Genomic DNA, 27,859 nt, shown 5'->3' with positions numbered 1-27,859 from the left:
TTATGAAACAAACTTTTATTAATCTAAAAGGGGGCATCTTCATACAATATCGAGGTAGGAATTAAATAAGGAACCAAACTGATGACACAAAGCAGGCAGTGTACTGGACCATCGCAGCTCGCAGAAGAACACAGCGGTCTCACCTCCATCAGCTCGGTCCAGTCCAGCTCGGTCCAGCTCGGTCCAGCTGGGCCTGCTGTCCACGGCAGACTGGAACCAGTGAGGCTCGGCCAGCTGACAGTGGACCACTGAGCTCGGACCGCTGGAGACCAGAACCACATGAAGGACTGAGGAGAATCAGAGTTCATGTTTTTTCACTTCACAACTTGCAGCTCCAAAAATAGAACAATCTTCTATCTCATTACAACAGTAATGAACATTATAAAGAACCTCTATTCTTTAAAACACAATCACATGGATCCTGATATGTGTTTACATTATATACATCGTCCTTCTGCTCAAAGTAAAATAAGAGTTTTTACTCCAACAGCTTCTGCTGAGGCATCTTTAAATATTACTGCCAGTCACTCCTCAGACGCTTGTTAACCAGGCAGTAAGTCACATGTTAAGGTACAAAATAAACTGAGAAACAATTAATCTCAAATTAATCTCAAATTAATCTCAAATTAATCTCAAATTAATCTTACTTTTAATTAAAGGTGATTACAACTGTGTTATATTTTGTACCGTACTAAATAATTCTGTTAAAACTTCTCAGCTTGCAGCACAAAACTACTGAATCTCTTTATGAAAATGGGAAACATAACACTGTGAAGAATCCATAAGGTGCTACATGATGTACCATCATTGATCAATTAGAGCTGATTTGGATCAAATAACAAAAGTCCCAACACAAGTTCAATATTTGGCATGACTGCTGGCCTGGCACTGAGGAGTTACACTCTCATAGATAATATATTATATTTGTTTTCAATCAATTACAAACATGGGTCACAAATGAAATATGACGATAGTCTCTTAAATATTGAATTTACAGATGGTTCATCACAATAAATGAATGAGTTTAAATCTTAGCAAACAATTTCACAAAGGGCAGTCAACAAAATGTAAAACACACATGCAAAAAAGGCATTTTGTCGTGGAAATATTGCTTCTATTTTCTAAGATGTAAACATCAGAACATTGCTGGAGCGTCGGATGGGAAACACGTCGTATTTAAGACAACACGGCCGTCAGTGCAAACATTCTCAAGACGAATAATGAATGAAATATCATTTTATAATGAAATGACTGGTTATTTGGTGGAGGATGTGATTGAAGTGATAATAACCTTTTTTCTAACTATAATAAATGTTTTTCAGATAAAGATTTGTCTCCTAATATACTGTATATAAAGCCATTAAAAAATGTACCCTAAGCAAGAAGTAACTTCGATTATCTTCAGCATTTATTAACAAACTACAAGTTGTCTTTTTTCAATGGACCTGTGAAATACGCCTGGCTTTGTAAGCTGAAGCAGCTTTACTGTCGGCAGCATCTGACCAGCAACCTGTTAACGTGGCGTGCTGACTGGTTGCTTTAATGAAAGCTGAGGCTGCCGTGTGGCTGAGGCCTCTTCATCTGTTGGCGGTGTAAACTAAAGGCTCTACTTAAGGCTCTGATGAAAAGTCACCTTCACGACTTCATCAACTGATTAAAAAAACAATGCTTCGTTTTAGAGTTCCAACCAGAACTGAGAGGTTAATGGAGCGAGCAGCGCAGCATACACTCTAACATCATCAGTGTGGGACTAAGTGGAGCTGTGCTCACTCATACTCTGACCCCTTGAAACAAACCAGGGTCTATTTGTGACCCTCGTCACCAGTGTGGACAGTTTGTGACCGTCTTAGTCAGAAAGTCTTGTTTCCTGCTTTCTTGAGTTTGAGAGACCTGTGAGGATAAATTTGGATGTAATTCACAAAACAAAAGCTTAACATTAAAGAAAAGTCTCAATAAACATCAGTTAGTTTCCGTCAAAAATGTGTTTTTCTGTTTTTCTGGCCTGGTTAGTGACTTTGTGTCCCACCAGATTTCTCTTACAATAATTTGTGCAGGACCTGCGAGAAGCTTTCCCACTTTTTAGCTTCCAGATCCAAATTCTTCACTCAACTCTTCATGAACTCCAGTGTCTTATTGTAAAGGCTGTGCTGTGTTTTAAATACAGACTGATGTGTTGAACGAAACCTAATGAAACACCTGAAGCAGTGAAACGTGATTCAGTCGTTTCCTTTAACGTGAGTGTCAGAGAACAAACTGAGGAAATCATCTCTGTCTGGACCCAGTGCTGCTCAGACAGGAAGTGCTTGTGTGCTCTCACACATGCTGCTCTCACACATGCTGACACACACGCACGCACACACACACACGCACACACACACACACACTCTGAGATGACAGTTCATCCTGACTGAGCTGCCACAGTCACTCTCTGCCTCCTGCTGTTCGTCAGCCAGCTGAAGTTTTCTTTGTCAAACTTTTTGACTTCAGGCTCTGAGAACAGCGGGATCGCCTGACACCGAGCGTCCATGTCCACAATAACTTACTGTATTGCCACGACTTTAATAAATACTCAGCATTCTGCTGCTGTTGGCCAGCAGAGCCCCCTGCGCGCCGTCTTTCCTGAGTGGTTAATCGCTACACTAGCGGCTGCCGCGGCTCAGTCGATGCGGTTACCACAGATTGTGAAGCGGTCGATCTCCAGCAGGTCTTCTTTGGGAGTCCTGTGTTTCAGTTCGGAGGCTCCTTGTGCATCGCCCTCCTCCTCTTTGGAGAGTGATGGTAAAGGTTGTTCAGGCTCAGGTGGAGGAGTTGGAGGACGGCTTGCTGGAGCAGCAGGGGATGCAGCAGTGGGCGGGGGAGGGAACAAGTCAGTCCTGGGAATCGGCTGAGTGGTCACAGATGAGGAAGAGGATGAGGAAGACGGCGGTGGGCTGCAGAGTTTGGCAGACATCTTATCCACCTTGGATTCACCTGGAAAGAATAGTAGAACAAAATAATGTCATGTTACGGGAATTTCTAACTTGTAAGTTTTTCAGAAGCTCTGCACTGCACTTTTTAATGAGCTGTAACTCCAAAACACATGATGAGAAGACGCAGCTCCTCTCACTGAGGAGAGGCAGTGGAGCTGGGACCGCTGTATAGACACAAGCAATTTGTATGGATGAAAAGAAATTCCCTACTGATGAATTCATTTTGGGTTTCTCGAGCCCAACACACGATCACTGTTGTTACAAGCATAAAACAGGAGAAAATAGATGTGAAGTGAAAAGATGTGCTTTAGGACATATTTATGCATGTAAAGCAGCAGGAGATGTAAGCTGTGACGCAGCTCGTCTACAGCTTAAATGACTAAAATAGAAAATCTGTTCCATCAGATGCACAAGTTGGACGTCGGAAAATGCAGCTGAAACGCCTCCTGTGAAGACGAGCCCCAACATTTAACAGATGTTTGTAACAGTAAAATAACATTAGTTGTCTCAACATGGCAGAAAAAAATGGGTCTTTGCTTTCTTCCAGAGAATCTGAGAGAGAAGGATCCCAGTCACGTCCACCCAACACAAAGACTGGGAGCAGATGGCAAACAGCCAGCCTGGTGCATTTGTCTCCACAGCAGACCAGTCACTGACTTCAACAACACAATGATAAGAGGAAACATTTGTCAGCTGTCTTTAAGCAGTTTGTGAGTTTGATTCCATTCTGACTGATCATCTAAATCACACAAGAAAACACAAGAGAAGTGAGAGGCTGATAAAAGAAAAGATGCCTTCAGATTATTCTGAAGAAGAAGCGGCAGTATGGGAGAGGGGGATGTGTCGTCTCTAGCCTTGAACAGAAGAAGCGAAGGTGTTCCGGCTTGAATGACGGGGAGTGATTCAATCTGCCGGGTCTACAAGTGAGCCAACACACACCCACCTGACCGCTCAGTTTCAAAGCAGCGCGGAGGGAGAATAATGAGTCGAGCCAGAAAACAAAGCTGACACGGACCACTAAGAAGCTCAGTTGGTTCTTATCACAACACTGCAAAGTCTTTTAACTCTGAGCACACACAGTGTATTACAAAATCAACCAAACAGAATAATTCATCATATTAGAGAGAACTGAGCAGCATTGGATATTAACAAGGCCGTCCACAGAGACAGCGGCCAGCCTCAGGCTACAGCAAACTTCCAATTCTTACTGTAGTGAGAGCTGAACCAACACTTTACTGAACAGAACCACTGCAACCCACTGAGCTTATAGAGTTACAGTAAGGCACCATCAAGAACACAGATACTGTCGGCCAACTCCATATCAGAAGATGTCAGGTTTTGTTGTTAAATGACTTTGGTTCTGCCTGAATAATTCAGTGATTCAGGAGGAATTTCTAATCAGGCTCGTCTGGTGAAAGTCAATAAATAAACAAGTACAGACGTCTCTCACTTCCCACATTAGAACTTGCTTTGTTTCAGTTTAACTTTCATCTATTTGCTAACACCAGATGAGATATTCATTGAGTCATATCCTGATGTGATCACCATCTATGAGCACGAGGTAGAAGCTGTCTAACTGGCACAAAGACAGCAGCACAGGACCGCTGCTACCTGACAACTTCTGTAACTGTCTGTGATCTGTAAAGGAAAAAACGTTACCACCAATCAATTAACATCCTTAATAATATAATATTCTCACTGTAAGAATCAGCAGCTCTGTAATTTTCCTGGTAGGACATTTGAAAAGCATTGAGCTGTGAGGTCATTTGTCATACTGAAGTAGGCTGCAGCTAAAAAGCCTCTGCTAACAGTTATTGATCTGAATGAGCTGCACAAGTGTATTCATGTTTGGAACACATGCAGAAAGTGAGCGACACACCTCTGAATTGTACTCTTGCTTCTGAAACCTCGATGTTACAGAGCCTCATCATTCTGTCCTGGGACTGATGTCAATAATGAAAGTTCTAGTAAAATACAGACTTCTCTTATTCTGGGTAAATGCGTTGCACAAAACACAGACAGCAACGTTTATCTTCCGCTGTGACTGAATGCACCAAATCAACTTCAGTGTCTGATGCTCAGTTTAGACACCTGGGACCATTACTGGGCCCATCTTGGCAATTCAGTGCATGTAATCAATATTTTCCAAGTAAAAATGTTTCTATAGTACGTGTGATGTTGCTGATGATCCCACAGAGGACTGTCATCCATCTGCAGGTATTTTATCGTCTTTTAAGCATATTGTTTTAGTCAATCAAAACAAAATTATTTGACAACTATTTTGATAATCGATTTGTCATTTGAGCTAAAAAGGTCACGCACAAAACATTTGCTAATTCCACTTCTTAAAAGTGAGGATTTGCAACTTCTCTTTGATGAAGATTTTGTGGATTTTGAACTGTTGGTTTGACAAAAGAAACAATCTGACGACGTCACTTTGGACTCTGAGATATTGTAATGAGCATTTTTCACATTTTTTTTGTGACATTTTATAGACTAAATGATTAATTGATCAAATAATCTGCAATTTATCAATAATGAAAACAACTGTTAGTTGCTGTCCCTCGCAGGCAGTTTTCATCATCACGCTCTGATGGACCTGCTGTTCACTGCCGGTCCGGCACCAAACAGCAGGCACACAAAGTTAGCAGCTAGCTAATGAGCATAGTCGAGCACGTATTTCCCTCAAGAGTTAGTGGATATCCAAGCAGAGCTAAAAGAAGAACAATTTTATGTGTTGCATTTGAAGCTTGTTTTGCAAACCAGATATGGCCAAAAGAAATGAATGACTGCAGCTTTGTACACAGCGATGAATCTGTCAGCAGAAGTTATTTTTATTCTTATTATTTTAGTTGCATTTCTTGAAATCACACCCCTTCTGTCTGGGTTTTAACGACGTGTGTAAATAACAGCGTTGTAGAGTCCTTTTAGGGTGCGCATTAAAAAAGATTTGGAAGAAATGTTATTTGAGTCACATACTGTATAAATGAGAGTTCTTCTCTGGGAGATATGTGAGCTTTGATAAAAGTTAAACACCATATGGGGCTTGAAGTGGCTGATGTGAAACCGCTCATTACCCATTTCTGCCCTCTGGACAAAAACATGCAGTATAGGCAGATGGCATATCTAGTTTTATGTGAATGCAGAACACTGTAAAGACAAGGAGATGCAGATGAACATAATTGTGCAGTGAATCTACTGGAGCAGCAGGTGAAGCTGGAGGCACAGACCAAACTGGTTTAATATAGAGAAGTGAGCACTATGTGAGGTGGTTGGTTCAAATCCCAGCAGCTGTATGTGTGGGAAGCAGAAGGAGACTCGCATTCATTTCCCACCACCTCAGAATCGTTATTATTATGCTCTATATGTTAGAGTGAGGCGCCTTAAGCCTAGTAGCTGCTGCTTTCTGGGAAACCAGATTCGTTGAATCCTGGGCGGTAGTCGCAGCTTTGATGTTTGATATGACGCGATGCACCAACGGGATCTTTGTCATTATAAAGCTCCTGACTGAGCGCAGCAGGAGAGTCTGTGGCACAGGGGAGAACAGATCCGCAGGGATTTGGCTGCGGATGACAGGGAGATACTGCCACCTCCAAATCTGTGTGTCTGATTGTAAGTGTGTGAGTCTCAGATACAGGATCTGTTCAAGTGTCAAGATATTTACAGGAATGTTAATGAGGAAAACACATTTTTAAATATCTGAAAATTGGACTGAGCGTTTGTTTTGTTGGTTATTTATTTTAGATGTCTGTCATATAGACTGAATCAAACAACAATCGTCACTTCTGGGAAGAAAACTGGTGATTTATTAACATAGCAGAGGTACATCAAATCAGCAGCAACATCTACACAACGACTTGGATTGTTGATTAAACTGCATATCAACTTCTTGATGATTCTTTTGGTCTTTAAAATGTAAAAAATATACTTAAGTTTGACCAACAGTCCAAAACACAAATCTGTTGAGTTCTCTACACATACGGGAAAGAAAACCAGCCAACCATCACATTTAATAACTTTATAACCTTTGTGACCAGACTAACACAATCAATGACTGGATCAATCGCACACACAGTGAACACTTAATAAACACCTACAAGTATCCCTGTGATAAAGTGACTTATAATTAATGTTAAAGTGTGTTTAAGTAACTGTATCATGTGACGCTGGTAATATTTTGGAGGTCTGACGCATTTGTACGTCAACACAGACGGCAGGTCAAACTTCAAAATGTGGTCAATAAATCCAAACAAGCAAAAATGATTCATAGATTAATCAACTACCTAAAACAGACATATTCTGCTGGTTTTAGCCATTCAAGGGGGAAGATCTTCAAATCTGACCTGAATGTAAATTCATATATTTGTGTTTTTGACTGATGTTTTGACTAAATAAGCAATTACGATCAGGTTTTTTTGTTTTGGTAAAAACAATTCATGTAAAATATATATTGTAGATAAATAATGGGGAAAATAATATGCAATATTTTTAGGCTATATTGTGATACTAAATGTGAATCTTAATATTTTGAAATCTCCTGACAAAATAACATCGTCTTGATATCAATATAGTCTTGTGTCAACAGCCAGTTGACTTGTTTTAACGGTAACAATAGTGAAGGTTCACTGTTGGTACTTTCACAAAAAAATGACTACAACAAGATTTGATACATAATGTTTCAGACTCAAACTCAACATCTGAACAAGTTTATATTGACATTCATGTAGAAGGAACTACAAAGGTGACCTCACAGTGGATGAGTCCATTAGCTGCCTGACACTCAGCTCCTACCTGCTGACTAACCTGCCTGGATACAAGTTTCAGCTAAATCCCTAAAATGTGAATGAAAGTGTCGGCTAGACACCTAAACATGTAATTACAACTCCTGACTCGTTCTCACGCCAAAATGCAACCTAGGCCTGTAAATGCACAGATAATTTGTTGTTTTGTCATTAGTGAAAAACAATATTGACCTTGAAGTTGAAGAAGGAGCCGCATATAAGAAACAATACTAAAATCAAAAGCCGGAAAAGTCACATGAGATCTGGTGTGGATAGTTGTTGCTGGAAGACAGTAGTTCCACCTTAACTGTCCTCCAGGTTACGTCTCATTCTGAGATCGACTCTTCTCCACTGGCAGGACGGCAGCGAGCGGAACAAGCTACTGCTAACATGAGCTGTTCAAAAACTTTCTTTTTAGTGTCTGTGCACACAAACAGTGTTCTCAATGCTGGTGTTCATGTGTAGAGACCCTGGTGATGCTACCAGCAAAGTTTCATGTTGTGTCGAGACTTCTTACTGTTTTAAAAATAGAGATTTTGATGCTATTGTTAAAGTGCCCGTAGCACTCCCACTGAAAATGAGTTTGACCTGAAAAGGAACATACGGTAAATCTTTTAACTGGCTCTTTTTTCGTAATTATGCTTTTGCACGAAGGCTTGACTCATATACATTCTCACTGGTTGCAGGTTGGTTATCCACCCAGTGATGTAAACATAAGTGTTTTGTTTCATTTGTACATTTACTGGGTCTTTGTAAGATTTCTTTTAGACCAAGTGTGTAAAAGTGTGGAGGGACAGGAGGCAGAGAGCAACATGCACATAATTCACAGACGAGATTAAATCCCAGGACGTCTCATTTAGTAGAGATCTGTTCCTGAGAAGCACCAGGATTCTCTCTCAGATCTCAACTCTTTTCATATCAAAACAGGATGGAGCTTCCCAAATGTTACGCCTGTAGAATATCTGAAGCTGATGTTCTGTGATGAAAAGCGTTTGTGTGATTCAAAATAAATATATTCAACATATTCTTGGTTGTTTCCGGCGCCGTAGCTGCAAACAGTGAAATCATTTTTAAAGTGAAACTCTCACCAAAAAGCAACCGAGGCTTTATTTGTGAATGTATATGAGTCAAACCTTCATGTGAAAGCATAATTACGATGAAAGAGGCACTTTTAAGATTGACTGTACTTTCGTTTTCGGGTTGAAATCATTTTCATGACGTGTTAAAGTCCTCCTTGTATATGACATAACAAGGAGGACTTTAACACGTCTTTGCTGCATTTTCTGAATTTATATCCAAAATCTAAATTGTGTTCACAACGCATGACGACCTCAACTGAACTTCCTGAATGTTTCATGCTGAAGACGTGAGTGCACAATGAAATTTCAACGTCTAATTGTACCAGCATTTATTTTTACATTATTGGTTAAAATGTATTCATTCAGAACAGACAGCTGGAGGTCTTGTGTTACCAGCCAAGGGACTTATTTTAATGGGTCATTATTCTGTTCAACATCCTATGAAAACCCATTACACACAAAGTTCCAAGTTCATCATCAGAATACTGACTAGAACACAAAGGGTCCACTGACAAATCCAAATGTATTTATATACAGACTACTCAACTTTTCCCTGATTGTAGGAACTCTGATTCTGGTGTAATTAGTGAGAAGGACAGCTGTTATCAAACTGAGATGTTGAATAATTGTGTAAAATGATTTGGATCACTCTTTCTGTAACTATATCAAACTTTGTGCCTCTTTTCAAACAGACCTCAAATTCTCCAGTTTCTTTTCCTCATAACGATGACTGAATCTTACATATAGTGACATCCTGCTCATTGGCCTTAGCAAAGACAAGTTGTGAGGACAATGACAACATATCATCACCTTCATCATTTGGAGACGTGTTTGTGGCCACCTTATGAATTTAAGATCTGTTTTTAGCACTTCACCTGGAGCAACACCTGCCTGCTGCAGGTGGAATCCATGCCATGAGAATGGTGAGAGTGGGGCTGGGCAATATAGTGATTTTATATTGTTATCCTGGTATGTATGTTGTCTTTTCCAGGTTTTAAAGGTGGCATTACAGTACAATTATGTAATTTTCTGAACTAACCAGACTGTTCTGCCTGTTGTAATACTTTGTCATTACAGCCACATTACTGATGACTGCTGACCAGAAATCTCTTGGTGTTAATATTTTGTGAAAGTACCATTAGTCATCCTTACAATATTGTCCCTACATTGATATGGAAGCATTTCATTTGCTGCATTGTTATTCTAAAAATATTAATATAACAGTTTTGCTATTATTTAATTTGAAGGTACTGCACAGGTGTATGTGAATTCTCCTTCTGATTCAATTCTATTCATTTTCTTTGTAAGTTTTTATTTTGGCATCAAAGCAAGCCAAGCTGTACTGTGACCACAACACAAAAAAATATTAATGAAATACTGTATGAAATTTGTTTGCTTTAATCCTTAACTTTCATTTGGAATTTGGAATTTTTATGGAAAAATGTATCTATGTATACACACACCGCCTTCTTAAAAGCACATTTACAAGACTGATGTTATGAAAGAAGTATCTTACCTGGAGGTGTTGGACATCTCTCCTGGTCAGCTTTGTTGGGGGGTTTCCCAGAGGAGGATGGAGCGGTGGAAGGCCTCTCAAACAGTTTGTCCTCCATGTTGGCTCTCTTGACGTAAACACACGACTTTCCAAGCAGCACGATGCTGTTCAAAACTTTCAGAGAAACCAGCCTGAGGAGGGAGAAGGCTGCTCTTTAGAAAGATGCATTTCTGAGTGGAAGAAGTGCTCCGTAACATTGAACCAAAAACTGTTTCCCTTGCTTCAGAAACTAGTTTGAAGTTTCAATAGTCTTCTATTTAATCAACTTTGTTGGATGAATAAAAAGACATTAAAACCATGAGACAGCATTCCAAACCTTGATGTAGGGCCACACATACTATATATGTCTTATTTGTTGATGGTAGCTTTAATTTGTGAAATCAGTAATCACAGAATATTGGAATGTTGACTATGTTCAAACACTTAACATTGGCTGACTGTTACTGCAGCCGGTGTATTGAAATGTTAATTTCCATAATTTAGGCTTTTTCACCAGCTTCTTTCATGAGATCAGCACAGAGTTTTAGAATTTGCCTAATCAAATCTTTCTTGCCACTATCACAGAGTTATCACAGAGCTGTCTTAAGCTGGGCCGCAGCTATAATAAACCCCCACTAACATCTGGTTTCGATCACCAATGTTCACATCCCACCACTGACACCAGGATGGTGATGTGTACCATCCCTCTGTGTTTCTGGGCTTTGCTATGAGGCCTGGCCTGTGACACTGTGATGAGAGAGAGACAGACACATTTGGGTCTGTGGACCACCGCACGCTGTGACAGGGCGTTTCGGACTGAGAGTCAGCATGGCTGAATCTTTGCCAAAGCACAGCAGTCTGTTCAAGCCGGGGCTATTTTTAAAACAGGGGGTGGGGAAGGCCAGAGATGGCACTAGAGATGACAACACTGTATTCTTCACCCTGAGGGAAACTCTTCAATGGTACGAGCCCAATGGGATCTGGCAAATGAGAATGAGCGATGCAATCAGCAGCTCAGCACAGGGAGAGCGTGAGGGCACGGTGTTAATGCTTATGTAACCGCGTGTGTCTCTGAATCTCAGTGTGTGTTTATGAGAGTGACTGCATGTGTTAGTGTGCATTCAGACTCTGTAAGCGTGTCTGTTTACAACACCAGAGTCTCTGTGCATATTAGACACACTTTCATCAAACACAAATCATAAACATTTAAATATTCACTGATATATGACTAAACAAATGCAGTGTTGAGATTTAGAAATATGGAAATATAGACTTTGACCTCAATTTCAATGGTTTAAGCCTCCACTTCAGTGAGCAGAGAGGCGGCATAACTACATATCACCAGATTAATGTGAATGAACAATTTACACAACTAAAATCAGTTTCAGCCTTTAAATCTCTTTTTCAGCTGTATTTTTACAGTCAGCTTAAAATATATGCAGCATATGTAAAATGAAAATTCCACAATTACCTGAACAAGTACAGTGATATAAGGCTCAAAGGTCCAGAAATGTTGGATGCTGGGCACATCAACCACAACAACGTCATGTAACACTCAAACTATATATGAGACTAATTATCATATATACCATGACATGTCATAAATGTTGTCTTCTGCTGGTTTTAAAGGAAAGGTAAAGTGTAAAGTGATGTAATATATTGCTGCAACATCATTATTATGGCATTTGGTCAAATACACTGTGATTTTTAATTTTGATGCCTAGTCCAGGCATTTATGAGGTCTTCTGAGGAGATTTCAAAAACTTATATGTGATATATATTGTGTAACACAATGAAGCCTAAGAGTATCAGGATATTATTTCAAAGCCATCCCCCATCCCTAAACATTAACGATATTTAATGTGACAGTATAACGTTGATAGACTTACCCTAGATAAAAGAGGAACACACACGTGTATGAAAGAGCTCCCTGCACCTTCACAGAACTCATTACCACTCGAATAAGCTGTTAAAACAATAAAAAGCAGAATAAATTGATTAATTTAAACAACAGTGAGAAGGAACATCAGGTACAAGTTTGTAGGATGTTCTGGCTAATGTTAATGTGATAATGACTCACTCTCTTCTGGTATTTAGTGCCTGAATAGCAACAAAGTGCAGCCTCTCTTACCAGAACAGCCAAAGGCAAAGGGATGAAGCCCATCCTCCGGGCCACTGAGTCACTGTAGTCTGTACAAGCCTACACAGTGATGGACAAGAACAGATTACAGCCTTGGACAAAACTCCATTGATTAGCTGCGTAGGCTCACTGCTGCTTCTGGAAGTATAATGCCAGTGATATGAAAGAAAGAGTTGCTTACATTCTTCTGTCGACTGCTGACGAGATCAAAGGCCAAACTGGCTCTGTATTCACTGTACACCTGGGAGAGAGATGAGAATAATGATGGAACATGGCAGCCAGCTGGTCTGTGTGTGACAAGCTGTTATCTGGTTGATCAGGCTATTTTAAGACTCCTAAATATCAGGTTTGGTCCTTACATCTGCAGTGATGTCGTTGAATTTGGTGATGAAAGCGTGTTTAATGATGTCAACAGCAACCTCAGACAGGACGACCATGAAGACGTCGGGGAACAACACCCACAGGTGGTCTGAAGGGAAAATGGCACAAGAAACTTTGTGATATAAAGATAAAGTCATGCTTGGAATATTTTCTTTGGGAGAGTGCACATGCTCATGAAGTCTTCTCTGGACACTGTCTTCATTCTACCCAACACACCAGATTCAAGGTACAACCAGTCTACTGTCGGCTCCTGTTGTGGAAGCTCCACCAGAGCATCAGCTGCAGATACAATTAGTTAGTATGTTGGCTGTACTAACTGTGATGCTGTGTTCACTGATAAAAGTTTCTGATACAGGATTCAATGTGCTGGCACCTTCGCACATCTAGCACACAAAGCAACATCAGCATTCACTGGAGTTTTGTTTCTGTCCGCCTGACAAATATAACTCTTTTCTTTTTAGTCCGAAGAACCACTATGGAAACTCACTTTGTCTGTGAGATTGAATCAAAACAATAGAGTTGTGGTCGAAAAACTAAAGCAAAGAGCTGAAAGACACTAAATGATCCATATAGCCGAGGGTGGCTGAGAGGCAGAGAAGGAGGAAGCACTCTGATTGTATACTCAAATAAACTTTAATATTGAAGCTGATCTTAATTATCAAAAAGTGTTTATCTCAGGTCAGCTTGCTGAGTGGAAGTTAGTTAGTTCTGTCAAATGTAAACAAAGATGAGCAGGCGTCTCTAATGCAGGATGGAGGTTAAGTTGATTTATGGGGAATCACCTGGGTGGTTTGTGTTCTGCTTTAGCAACAGAAGGCTGTAGCTCTGCTAGTATTAGCACATCAGTGTTATGATTTCTGCTGACAGGCCACGTCTGTCATCTAGTGTGTGTGTGAGGTTGTGAGACTGGCAGAAGGAGCTGACTGTTTTCAGAGGGCTGTCACACAACTCCCAGCTCCCACCGCTCACTCTGCTCTGAGGTCTGTTGCAGAGACAGATCCCAAAGGTGTTGCAGTGGGTCAACCAAGAGCACAACAGCAGGCAAGGAGCTGCTCGGCAGATTCTCTGAATATTTTGTCATGACAAGCACTGACCATTTGTGGAGGTTTTCAAAAATTCAGAAGCACTGTGGTGAACAGACCTGGGGCAGAACGCTGTCTGTTTGAATTTACTACAACATATAAAAATAAACTACTAAACTGCAGTTTGAGGAAACACATCATTACCTGGGTTCCATGCAAACTGCTCCATATTCCTGAGACAAACAATGAGCAGGAGAACGTAGCTTGTGAATCGTTCCTTGATATCTACAGATATTAAGAAAGAAAGAAATGTGTGATTACAATCTCAACTTGGATCAGAAGCAGCAACATAAGACACAACTGCAGTGAAGTTGCTTTCACCCATGATTAGTATCCTGGTACTGCAGCTGAGGTGTTAAAGGGTGAAATCTGTCATTTTTATGCTCTGAGAAGTCTGAAATAAATCACTGTTCTTACATTTTAGCAGCATATCACTGTTACTGCAGATTTCAGTATAATCACAATATTGCACACTGACAAAACATCATCTATATAATCTAAAGACACAGCTGTAGACGTTCAGTACACCATCAATTCTGCTGATAATGACAGATTGACCCTGCTCAGCTCTGTAAACAACTGAACTTATTGTTCTCTGCTGTCATTAGACCACTGTAAGCCTCGGGGAATCAAAACGGAAACACGCACTAATTTAATATCTCTGTGTTTAGTCTGTCAAAGCCAAAAAGATACATTTGTTAAAGGGTAGTATGTAAAAAAGCAAAGAAATAAACCCTTTTAGTTAGGTCTGTCCTAGTTTTGAATTACTGTAATTTACATTTTTATGCAGTTTGACAGCATTTAAGAAAAACATTTCACAAAATAAAAGTTAAATAAATGTCAGTCATGCATCTATCCAAAAAATGTATGTGTGTATGTGTCATCCACATGATTGACTCTGAAGTAGCACAGGTCAGTAAAAATTCAGAGTAGAAAGTCAGCAAAAAATGTGCTGCCTAGTATCAGACAGTCATTACAGCTGGATGCATGAAATACTGACCGATGCTGAAACTGATCATCATACAGAGATCCTCTCAGTAAATCAATCTTTTCCCATGTTGTACACTCAGGAGTAGCAGTAAAGCACTAATTGTTTTTAGAGCACTTGATAATCACACAACACAGACTCTGAATACTTTTACATTTTTTTTTACATTTTGTAATTTCTATGCAGACTGGCAACACCACAAAGAACCCAACAATATTAAAGCACACCATTGTATTTACATGTTTTTTATTCTATTTTTTTTTAAACTTTGTATTAAAAGTATAATTGCTGTCAGGAAATTAAATCTCTTACCACTGTTGGACATTTGGAATAAGTTGTTCTTTTCAAATTTCTTGAACACACTTCCTTTGATCTCCACAAACTGTGAAGAAGGAGAAGAACAAAGAAAGAAAGCAAATGAGCCGGAAAATACAACACAAAGCATCTTGTTGCAGCTGCAACACAAACATTTCATCATCAACGTGCCAAGTTGAATTTTAATGGGATGCATCTGCATACAAATGACTTAAGTTAAATGTAGTTTGTGAGCATATGTACATGGATATTGTTTGAGGAACAATGCAGCTGCTTAAACAATCAAGCAGGCAGATTGTTGTGGAATACATTATCTTTCTGTGTGTGTGTGTGTGTGTGTACACTGACGTTGTTGGACATCATGATGGTGAGCAGGGACTTGTTGTGTGAGTTGAAGGCGACGTTGAGGGTGGAGGCTTGGACCATGATGAGGATGGCATGAAGGACTGACAAACAGCCTCTCAGGAAAACAAATCTCTTTTCATTAAAACTAAATTAAACACAACACATCTTGATAGTTACACAGACTGCCTTCTAATGAAAACCATAAGCTCAAAGCCTGAAAACAGCTGAGCTGTGACCATCAACAGTAATGAGATGTTTTAACGTATCTTGGAGTTAGAGCCTCTGCCCTTTCATTCTGGTGACTGTCAGCCAAGTCATCCTCCACTTAATGGCTTCATTCATTATTTTCAGCATTTCACAGCTCACAAAGAAAAAGTTATGGACGTTTCATCAGACTGTAACTCTATTTCGTCCGCCAAACATTGTGCTCGGAAGTTAGAAAGTAAAGAAAATTCGAATCACTTTAGTTCACGTACTGAGATTTAAGAATCTCATAATCCTACCACGGATTCAAAGAAGGATACAGACATAAAAGACGGCCATGATGAAGTGAGGAATGACTCCTATACTGTCTCTTTTCCGTTCTTTGGGTTCTGTGGCCGTCCAGTAGAGAGCGTCCAGGATGTCTTGACCAAAGGAAGAGAAGAGGCGGTCGGCCACCTGACAGAGGAAAAACACATCAGACACATCATTACTTCATACAAGAATAAAGACATGTATTCAAACCACAGCTTTAGTTAATGTTCCTTTTTTAACTTACCTACATGAATCATCTAGTTATTTACTGTATTTTTGATGTTTGGTTTTTATTTCAAGAATCCAATCCAAATCGTACAGTTCTCTGTCAGGGTGAGATCCTACCCTGCCATTTAAAATGTATCTCTGGGCTGCAGCTAGCTTAATCAGTCATGAAAATCCATTTTTCTCTTCTGCACATCTTGCATTTTATTCTTATTTGTTGTGTGAGGTACCTCCAACATGTTGTAGATGAGGTAGAGTTTGATGACAGACTGTCCTCTGATCAGGTGGTACATCATGGAGTAATCGACGTAATGCATCATGGAGAAGCACAGCACCAGGATCAGACCCTTCAGCATGTCACACACCTGCGCTGGCTGCAGCAGCCGAGACCCACTGACACACACATACATACACACACACACACACACAGCTCATGAATATAAAAACACACTTGACAAACCTTTCAGAACATTGTAACACAGATTTGCATGCTGAGATGTATATGCCTCACATGCACACACGACAGCCTGCCATTGAATATCTTAAGTGAACGATTAAATGTGTTGGTAGTCAGATTTAACTCACATGTAGGCTGACAAAAACAAATATTTACCACCTAAAAATATAATCTTGACTGCATGAACACATACAAGTGTTTACAGCATTAAAACCCACATTTCTCCACACTTGATATCATTGTTATTGTGACACCACACAATAACAATGATATAAGCCCTGATATATTACAACACCAGATAGCAAACATGACTGACTCCTGCTCTACAATGTCTCTGCTACTCATAAAATGTGAGGAAACAGTAAGAACACACAAACAGCGGTAAACAGTTATTCTTTATCCCACATAAAGGAAATGGAAACAGGTAGTGACAGCACAAAAACACAACATTAAATATTAAAAGTACTATCTCCTTTGGTCTGAAACTCTTCTCAATAATAAGTTTTATCTCTTTTTAATACATCTGTTTCTGTGTTTCTTCTAGATTAAACCTTTGTGGTTCTTATCTACCAAACAGATTACAGCACACAAACAAAGAAAACCATATGTGTTTCAGGATCCATCTTTATGGAAATATTTGTAATGGGTTCAGCATTTTTCAACAGATATTCTTTAAATGGTGTTGGCTACTAAGCTGTTGTCACAAACTGCAAGAACAACGTCATGTCTTTTAATGGGTAATATGTGTTTAAAACATGTGCAGCTTTCAAAGAAATGGCAGCGGCAGCTTGGGAGCATGTTAAGAGGAGGGCTGACAAATCCATAGGGCCAGTTATTTAGTATTTACTATGACAGGGATAACTGGGAAGAGCCAGAGAGAGAGAGAGAGAGAGCTTAACTCTAAGAAGTCCTGCATATTCCACATGTCAGCTGTGTGGCTGGTCTATATGTCTACAGCCACCACCAACACCAGCCAGAGTAAAACGTTTCATCCACTCGCCCAGCTGACCATAAAACAACCATGAAAAGATTCACGAGCATCATGGTTTCCACACATGATACATTCAACTTGACAGCGTGTTTGCTGCTGGTTATTTATTTTACAACACTGGCACAAAGATGTAACCAGACAAATCTGCTAAGCTCATGTTTCATTTGTGATGGCAGAAACATCTGGCTGTCCTCTTCTTCAGAAAGAGTTCTACCACACCGGCCCGTGACTACTCCAACCACAACTGTTTATACAGAAGGGGGCAGGTCTGATACAATGACTGACAGAGGAGTGTCACTGGTCCAGATTGGAAAATGCACATTACAAGTTTTGGTGCTCTGATTGGTTGTACTTCTATCCATTTGCTTCCATTCTGAAGGATCAACCAGGCTCACAAAGTCAGACAGTCAGAGTATGTGGTGCTGAGCAAATATGAATAAAGTTTCTGTTACTGCACGGCTTTTTCTTGCCTAACAAGTTTTCAGAGCAGTTTATTTTACTGTTTAGCTGTGACTGGAGTCATTGACTAGGCCAACAATTTTTCCTGCTTTAAAACAAACCAAGATCTCTCATACTTGCACATGTATGGGCACAGTGTGTCCAGAGACATTTTGATCCATGCCGGTTCCTTGGAAATTGAGAGTGATAAGACTCATATAATTCACATGTGCAAATTAGTCCGGCAGTGCCAGGCTGAACGACTGCAGCCCGATCGCTCTCAACATCAGCGATCTCATGAAATATTGCACAAGCTGAACCCTCTTCTACTTCTAAATCACCATGAACCACACAAACGAATGCTAAAACAACTCACTAGTGCACAACACATGGCAGATCAACAATGAACTACTCTAACAGTCATTATTACCTTAATTAACTTAAGTGGTTGTTGATCAATCTTGCATCACAGGGCTACTTCTCAGCCCTCACACTTTTAAAACATAAGAGAGGAAAAAGACATTCAGATGGAAGACATAGGCGGCTGGAAGCTGTAGAGAGCTGAACTATTTTAGGAGCCGAGTCTGAGAGAGGGAAAAAAAGGTGCCAGATTTTGGGAAGATGTGTAAATTAGCTCAAGTCGGGTGTCTCACTGTCTCCTGAATCTGTGAATCACAACAAATACATTTTGGTATTTTTGTCCAACGGATAAACTAAGAAGATTTGGAGTTTAGCTTGAATACATTGAGTTTACATTTGATCAAGTACATCAGGAATTACACTGATGAGGTGAACTCACATAAATGATAGATAAAATCGGGCTCTACCCACGAGGCATCTCTGTAACTGTGAAGACGTCTTGTCGTTTGGTTTTCTGAGGCTACAGCTCCACCCGGTGTTCACATCTTGACTCATTCATGGAAATTAAGCACTTCTATGAGAAACGTGTTGGTAAACAGCAGATTTGGTATTCAGCTGGATAAGGTGCTGAGGCATCTTATCCCCAACATGTGCCAAGTACACAAACACACACACAGCTTTCAGGAGGCAAAGCTGCTGCAGCCGGCTGGTAGTGTAGCCTGTACAAAGCAGCCCTCACTATCTCTATTATACAAGCATTATCTCCTTATTATAACACACATGAATATATGTATGTTTGAGAGCAGTCAGCTATGTGCTGCATTCCAAGCAGCCATGACTATGTGCTATTCATACTGTACTAGCCTGGCAGAGGGCATCAAGACTCCAGAAAAAGAGCAGCAAGGTTGATTTCTGATGCAAAACCTTGTTAGAGAAGCCAAACTGTGACCAAAAAGAAGCTGTTTGCAATTGTATAGCAGCTGGGGTTTCTGTACAGGGAGAGGAAACAGCTTCCTCCACAGCAACTGTCAAAAGAAGCCTTTAAACAACACAAATGAGCCGCGAACTGTTCCAGAGGACCTGTACAGTAGGCAGCCCTCCAGTTTAAGCATGTGCAGCTGTACCACTGACAAGCAACATGATTGTGATGAGAATGAGCATGCACTCTCAGCAAACCTTCCCTGGGTGAAAAAACAAAACTTAGGAGGAACCAACATGTCGGCTCAGGCTGGGAGGATGGAACATGACGTGATCTGTGTATTAACAGACACATGGAGATGAACAGGAACTGGTGAATGGACGTGGAGACCGTCAAGACAGTGATGACATTAATGAAGCCTTCACAGGCTTCAGGGAGCGTTACCTGCTTCTTCTGCAGAACGGGCATGTGTGTGCCCTGCAGGGGGGAGGAAGGCAAGGGGAGAATCAGAGAGAGGGTGAGGCAGGCAGGAGGACAGGCAGCGACCATCGGGGGGTGAAAATTCCTTGAAGCTGTATGATTACTACACTGCTCTTCAGTTACATTAGTACATACGATACATATCAGAAGACAACTATTCACAACACAAAGTGTATCAAAACACATGAGCTGACTGACAGTTGGCTAAAATCTATATGGAGGTTTGTTCTTCTCTTTTTTTTGTGATCTTTTGTACAATTGTCAAAATTATTATCAAGAAATGTAATTAACTTTCAGACCTTTCAGACCTATAAAGTAACTCATACAGGCATTTTATTTAGATACATGAAAGCATAATCTGTCTCAGACACAGAACATTAGTTACACAACAATAAGTAAATGGACAGATCTTAACCAGAATGTCTTTAAGGTCTATTTTGGTTCCATGTCAAAAAGGAAATCCCATACTATGTTCAAAACTGCAGCTGTTAAAGAAAATGTTGCAAGCAAAAGTAATGGACTGGTGAAATATTACTGTAGTGGAGTAGCTGTATAATTTATATTATATATACATAGTATTATTACCACTACACAGAATATGAACATTTTCTGTATAAAGTTATAAACATTTGCTACACATGAAAATGTTGTAAGAAAGAAACCAAAACAAACGTTTCTCACAAGGTGTGTTCTTGTTAAAAAAATACCCAAGAGGAAAACACCAAATATACCAAACACCAAATCCCTCACATTAACACAAAACCTGCTCATACACTCGGGGTGTCACAATTTTAGATAATTTAGATAATTGCACTGCAGTGGATTTTTAAATAGATTATTAAAATTGGACCGTGCAAGAGTCAAAACAATATATTGGTTTGTCAATATCACAGGTACATCAGTATCAGCATGTATATGCTGCCTGATTTGCAACAATATCAACATTTTAATATGAAAACTGTAAAATATCACACCACTGTAGATCTTTGTCAAAAGTGTTTGATAACAACATTTAAGGGATCATTACACTTTTGGAACACTTGTTTAAATCGATGCTTTCCTTTATATCAGAATCAGCATTTGCTCCTACAGTCTGTACTGTAGGCTGTTGATCATAAGACACTGAAAAGATATGGCAGTGCTATCACACTTGATGCCTCGTTTCTTTTTAAAGAAAAGTATAAGACGGTGGTCAAAGCATGGAACAAATTATCTGTTTATATTAATACATTAAGACTCAGTGGTTTTACAATGGCATAGCCCTGTAGGGTGAAAAAATGTTATAATAAATATGGAATCAAATTATGACCCTACAACTGAAATCAGAATCAAATCGTCAAATGTGTCGGAATATTTTGGACAAAATAAAGATAAATTATCATGATGAAAAATGAATTTTAGTTTACTAGTGCAGCCAGATGTGTGCTCATACCTGAGGCTCGTGTGCTGCTGTCTGACTAATTCACTGTATTTGACATTTTATGCAGGGTTCTATTCAGTCTGTAGATTTCTCATGGTATGCCAGTATAAATATATAGTGTTGTTTTGTGTGTTTATAGGTTGGAGAGGGTGTGTTTGGGCTCTGACCTGAAACCACAGCATGGCAGGGTGAGGAGGCGGAGCACAGCCAGCAGCACCCTGAGGGGAAGCAGGGTGAAGACGTACAGGAAGGCGTCCACGCACAGGAAGAAGCCAAAGATCATCAGCTGAAATGCAAAAAGTCACACAGTTACACCTCCAGGTTAAACTACGACAATATGCTCTCAGATAAGATCAACAACGATCAGCAGTAGCAATATAAATTGTTTCAAGTCTGTAGGCACATTGGGTGATCATCGTGAAAGATAAATATTGTCCATATAACTAACAATTAACTGAGATCATAAAAAATGCTGGAGCACCCACAAAATTCTAGCTGATAAAGTAACTTCACTTATTTTCTGTCTCCTCTCCATCGAGGGAAAAGCTAATAAACCACTGCATGTGTGACTACAAACCACTACAGCTAAACTCAGTGATGCAGCAGGCACATACCTTTTCAGATTCCCATATAGAAGTCATTTTCATATCATCTTAAAAGATTGTTTTATGTGTTTAATGTAAGCCAGCTGATGTCTTCTTGCTGCTACAACATTAAGACAGGGGTGTGTTTGGGTTGATGTTTGTGGGAGGGTTTGTCTCTCATTGGTGGGTTCTGTGTGACTTTTCTTGGGGCCTTGTCAGCTGGGGGTGAAGTTGGTTAGTCGGCTTAACTTCGTGAACTCTCTGGAGGTGTTTTAATGTTTACACACATTCCTCTGTTGCCCCTGAGGAAAAACCAAGTCAGCAGGAGCTACATTAGTCTGGACTCGGCTGTAGAGAGAGGGTCTCCTCTACTCTGGAAACATACAGACCTTTACACCACACGCACACAAAAAGAACACTGTAACAAAGTGCATTTGATAATGCATAATAATGCATTAGTATAACTAATTAATACTAAATTTGTGTCAGTCTTCTCCACATGTTAAATGTTGAAACCAAGTCTATATAAATATTAGCTATTACCAGGTGTCATTTTAAAGTATGTAATCCTCTCCAGGAAAGAGGAATCACATGGTTCAGATAAATCCTCATTTTATGTGTCAACACTCCCACCTGGTGGCTCACAAGAAGAACAACAAAAATAAACAGGTTGTTTTTTATATAATATAGTTTTACATAGATCAATTAGAAATACTAAATTGCGTGTGTTAGTATGTTAAAGTGCAAAATAATGCAGCCGATTACTTTCATAACGGGATAGTCTTTTCATTATTCATTTGTTAAAAAACAGATCACTTGAAAAAAAATGCTAAGTTTTTTTGAAGTCTAATGTGATGTTTCTAAAATTGAAAACTTAATCCGACCAAATGCTAATATAAAGTTCACAACAGACATGGGCAAACCGAACCAGTCATACCATCGATTGAGAAGCTTTAACTTCAAGATACGATACCTGATGTTTGGAGGATCCCCATCTGATACTAGCGTGTTAATATACATACATACATAGGTTACATACATACATAGGCTCTTTTCTCTCCATAGCTTTCTCTCACAGTCGTGTGGCTGTCGACCTGCCTCGTCATCCTCCTGCATCCACAGTCCTCACACTTATTTTGTATTCTAACTGTATCAGGTATTTTGTCATTGAAATCTGTAATCACTCTGTTTGTTGGTCTGTTCTGTTTATGAATCTATTACATGTCTGTCTGTCCTGGAAGGAGGTTTCATCCTCACACAGAGTGCGTTCTACATTGTGCAAATTGTACTTGATTTGTAATTTTGAACCATAACACTGAATATTACAAGGCCTGCATGGATGTTACTGTATGTTATAGATGTGCATCAGGTTACACAGGTCACTTCTTCTACCAGCAGAACCATTTCCAATCAATAAATTACATGGTATCAGATCGATACAGAACCTTGCAAGAAGCTGAGACTGATTTCAGCATTTTTGGCAGAAAAAGTCAAGCTTTATGCAACAAATCTTTGGTATTCAGAACTTAATGAATGACCAGAACAGTGAACTGATTACAAAGCTTTGAGTTGATAAATCTGCCAGTTATCTTATCAGTTCAGTGTTGGTGCAGAACATGTTATCAGGTTTAGGAGTGAATCAGTCTGAAACAGTTACGGGCTGACTGTGAGCTGTAAACATGACTTTGCCATCTGTGTTTGTCTGACAGCAGACAGATGGAGCTAAATGAAGAGAAAGGGGGGCAGCTGAGTTCAGGGTGAGTATTATGCGGTACCTTCTCCAGCTCCTTGGGAATGCGCATGCATGTGTAAACTCTCTCTCTGCGCTCGGTGTATTTTGCCTCATTGTGTTCCAGGAAGTAGCCTCTGGTGAGCTCTGCTGCAATGAAGCGCGACAACGATGGATCTGGAACAACATTTGAGCAGCAGTGTTACCACAATGCTATTGTCTGCAACAATTACAACCATAACTATCAACACAATGAGAGCGCCAAGCTTTACAGTGTCCCCTGCAAACTGAAAGAGAGGGAAACTTCTGTGAACGGTGGAAACAGAGTTTAATAATGTTTTTAGCTCACCGTTTGATTCAATGCACCATAAATACAATTTACAAACGCTGCATCCTTACATCAAGAAAAACACTTAGACACACACTTTAGAGGAACAATCCAAAATGATAAAGTTACATGCATTAGAAACTCTTCAAAGAAAGATTACAGACTTCAAATTAAAGTAAAGTGACATATTTTGTCATGAAGTACCCATTCCCTGTTTTTAACAAATGCAGTGAAAGAAGTTTTGGTGAATGGTTTCAGTCGGTGCTCCCGTACCGTCTTCAGATTCTTTCTGCTTCACTTCAACCTGTGAGAACCTGTCAAACATGTCGGGCTTCATAAACCAGAGACAAATAGGATCTCATTGTATATTAAACATCACATGGCCTAAAAGTATAATGTTGACTCAACTTATGACAGTTTTGCTGTTAAAGTCTCAGTCAAGCATACAGCTGAAACATGTTGGGGTTCAATGGGGTTGACACAAAAAATGTCCCTGTGTTTCACGTTTATCGAGCACCCACAAGCAGTGCCCGAGAACAATGAAATATATTTTAATTGAATTGTTTATTTTACTTCTTGTGCAAATTTGCTTTTATCTAATCTGCAGTGTCTGAAGTATTCACGCTTCATCCTGTTAAGTATTTATTTACCTAACATGTGATGTGCCCTGCACTTGTCTTGGACTGGATAAATTCATCATGCTTGGTCAAATAAGGATCCATCTGACTGTGTGTGGTCCAGAAATGATGCAAACAAAATCAGGAATTTCAGGTACATGTTACATGTTCAGACAATACAACTCATTGTATCTTGCATCATATTGATATCTTTTGGTTTTGGAAAATGTGTTGAATTAAACAGACATTTGGGTAATTTGGGCAGCAGAATTTCAAGTGATGTTAAAATTGACGGTCATTGTACGCTTATTACTGGTTTTGAATTCTGCCACAACAGTGTTATTTAAAATATCAATATTTAATTTAATTTAATTACAATAAAATATTTGCCTTCTGTTTACCTTTAAAGTTACTGTAAATTATATCAACAATAATAATTGTGCAGTAATGTATTCTGTGAAACTGTGATACATTGGAAGATGGTTACCCTGCTGTGAAAGTCTCAGACCACTGCAGCACCACAGGTAAATAACTGAGAACATTACCTGCTGTAGTGTCATCCCTGTTTCAGTGATGTAGCTGTAGTTCTGCTCTGAGGTCAGAGAATCTGACAGGTTACAGATTCAGACTGTTAGCAAACGTGGAGCCTGAATGTTTTTTTTTAGATAAAGTCTCAAATTTTGTCCCTGCACTAAAGTTTTACTATCACACCTGCCAAAAATGACGGACTCTCTCTGTGTCTAACATGTGACATGTTTTCTTTACAATATCTGTATTTTAGGAGATACAATAATGATAATTTTTAAAGTTTGCATAAATTCATCAAACTGCAGAATCGGGTGCAACACCTGAAAACCATGACTCACAGCCACGCTGAGGTTACAACCGTTAGATGTTCTGTGTGTGTTTAAGGTTTACTCCTCACTCTCACGGTTTAAGCAGCGATGCAAACTCTCTCTGGACATTAACATTAATACAGCAGCTACACATCGAGAAAGAAGATCCGGAACTACTGTTAAACAAGGACTCTTCTGTGTTCGTCACAGAATAGCGGCTACAGGCAGGTTTAATAAGCGACAGACACTTTATTAATTGCTAAAGTTGCTAGTTAATCAAGCTAGCACTGAGAGTGAGCGCTACACAACAACAGCTAACAGTTCTGGATGTTTACTTTCAGACCGGACTGCTCACTACCGAAGCATTTTTCACTTGTTTGGATCAGGAAATATTGTGGTTATCGTTCAAATTGAACATTTAAAAGGTCACAGAGTCAACAGTGCTAACGCAGGGAGTCTGCGGACTGAAAGAAGGCGCATTAGAGGTGTTCAGTTCATTAGCAGTACCGTCAGTAGCGTCAGCGGGGACCGTTTACCTGCGGACTGCTCCCGCTGCTCCCGCTGCTCCCTCCTGACAGCGCTGATGTCATAAAATCCCAAAGTTTCCGGCAGTTCTGCGGTCAAACCGATTTTTCCTGACTTGTGCAACTCATCCCACGGTCGCTTCTGTCTTCTCTTTAGCTCAATTTCTGCTTCTTTCTCCTCTGACAGCTCTGTCCCCGACAAGTCCGCCATCTTGGCTTCGGCCGCCGTCACTGCCGCCCCGCCGCGTCGCCCCGTGCTACGTCATCAGAGTGTCGGTACAAAACAAACGACGTCACAGGAGGACGTTACTGGACGTCACTGGGTAGATTCACCTGTTTCTGTTTTTAAACTAATTTACAGATTTTACTCAGATATCACACCTGTCCAAAAATACACACAAATACATTTAATTTAATTATATAAACAGTTTACAGGACTATTTGTGCCATATTGAAACAACTCAGTGTGGAATCTGATCAAGTGTTCAACAACAAATAACAAACATGTCGGGTCTAATACCTTTTTGGGCTAATTTAAAAACTCAAAAAGCCATTAGATTAACAAACTAGGCCAACCAGTAGGCCTGCTACATTCATTAGATTCATTATTACATTGTGTCCAATCTTTTTTTGTTTTAAATATTTGAATGAAAGGTAGAGTTAGTTTTCCCTCAACTTGTATTCTGTACTTAAATGATTGTATCATAATATAATAATATATTATAAAATAATATATTATAATAATACCATAATATAATATATATTATATATATATTGCATTTTTATTTTTATTTTAAAATGTGTTTTATTTTCCATTTTATCACACAGTAATTACATCATTCTCTCCCTGTCTTTATCTTCAGTCTGTCTTTTTTATGTGAAGCCCTTGGTGCTTGCAATTTCATTTGTAAAGTACTTTGAGCTGCATTACTGCTGTGAAAGGTGCTATACCTGCCATAACAATAAAGTCACAAAGTATTATTTTTATTATTGTTATTATTATTATTATCATTATGATGATAATGATGATGATGATGATAATACTACTACTACTACTACTAATAATAATAATAATAAAAATAATTTTGATATTATTGTCATGCTTAATCTACAGTTGTTATATGGGACAATGATCTTATGTATGTACTATTAGAAAGAATAAATCAGAAAATGTAATAAACATATAGAACTGTAATAACTTCCTTAAATTATTAATAAAGTAACACAGTATAATTGAACGTTGTTGCAGTACCGAGCTGTTTCCACTTGGTGTCGCCAAAGCTCCATCAGATTGTCTTGGATGTAAAGTTTACCCAACAACAGCACAGAGGCTGTTTCTACTCAGTTCTGTGTTGGAGAACTTTGCTGGCTCGTACACGTTCCAGGTTTTACTTTACTTTTTAAAAAGCAGTCAGGTAACTCAGGTAACCAGTGGCTTCTCACAGGCCCAGGCAAGTCAAGATTTATATGGAGCCGGTACAGAGACGAACTCAGGAGAGCTCTGACAGAGCCGCTCACCTGCAGTGGTGGAGGAAGTTTTCAGACATTTTACTTGTGTAAAAGTACCAGACTGTAAAAGTACTCTGGCTCCAGTGACTGTTCTATTATTATATGTCATATGATTAGATTAATATTATTACTCCTGTACTGATGTGATTTTACTATTTTACTTGGTTGAATTTTAAACTGTTCATCTAATGATTAATGTCATCATGGATTCATACGCTTGTTATTGGTCAAGTAACTAACAAAAAAGCTGACAAATAATAAAAGTGGGTTAGTATCAGTCAAAAGCGCCATTAAAAGACTCAAGTATATAAC

At 39.4% G+C, this 27,859-nt stretch overlaps 1 protein-coding gene across 4 annotated transcripts; it reads right to left on the bottom strand.

The window, feature by feature from the left end:
• tapt1a (transmembrane anterior posterior transformation 1a) lies at positions 1–26,320 on the bottom strand. 4 transcript variants are annotated; one of them, XR_005070981.1, is made up of 16 exons: positions 26,051–26,320; positions 23,780–23,910; positions 21,588–21,706; positions 19,965–19,997; positions 16,586–16,748; positions 16,139–16,274; positions 15,618–15,715; positions 15,267–15,336; positions 14,111–14,191; positions 12,863–12,972; positions 12,685–12,744; positions 12,495–12,563; positions 12,253–12,329; positions 10,346–10,515; positions 2,371–2,970; positions 1–2,325 (listed from the first exon to the last, which is right to left on the bottom strand). XR_005070981.1 is itself a non-coding variant. In XM_037076290.1 (15 exons), the coding sequence occupies exons 1-15, from the start codon at positions 26,247–26,249 to the stop codon at positions 2,657–2,659; spliced, it is 1,830 nt and encodes a 609-aa protein (XP_036932185.1). In that variant the 5' UTR covers positions 26,250–26,320; the 3' UTR covers positions 1–2,656. The 4 variants fall into 4 exon arrangements, 3 of the variants coding, with proteins under 3 accessions (XP_036932185.1, XP_036932187.1, XP_036932186.1); XM_037076290.1 differs by having other exon boundaries at positions 1–2,970; XM_037076292.1 differs by lacking the exon at positions 26,051–26,320 and adding an exon at positions 25,604–25,658 and having other exon boundaries at positions 1–2,970.
• Between the last annotated feature and the right edge of the window lie 1,539 nt (positions 26,321–27,859).

Source organism: Acanthopagrus latus, chromosome 18 (assembly GCF_904848185.1).
Source record: "Acanthopagrus latus isolate v.2019 chromosome 18, fAcaLat1.1, whole genome shotgun sequence".
In the NCBI taxonomy this organism is placed as follows: domain Eukaryota; kingdom Metazoa; phylum Chordata; class Actinopteri; order Spariformes; family Sparidae; genus Acanthopagrus; species Acanthopagrus latus.
The sequence above is the reverse complement of the archived record's forward strand: the minus strand, read 5'-3'. Positions and strand labels throughout refer to the sequence as shown.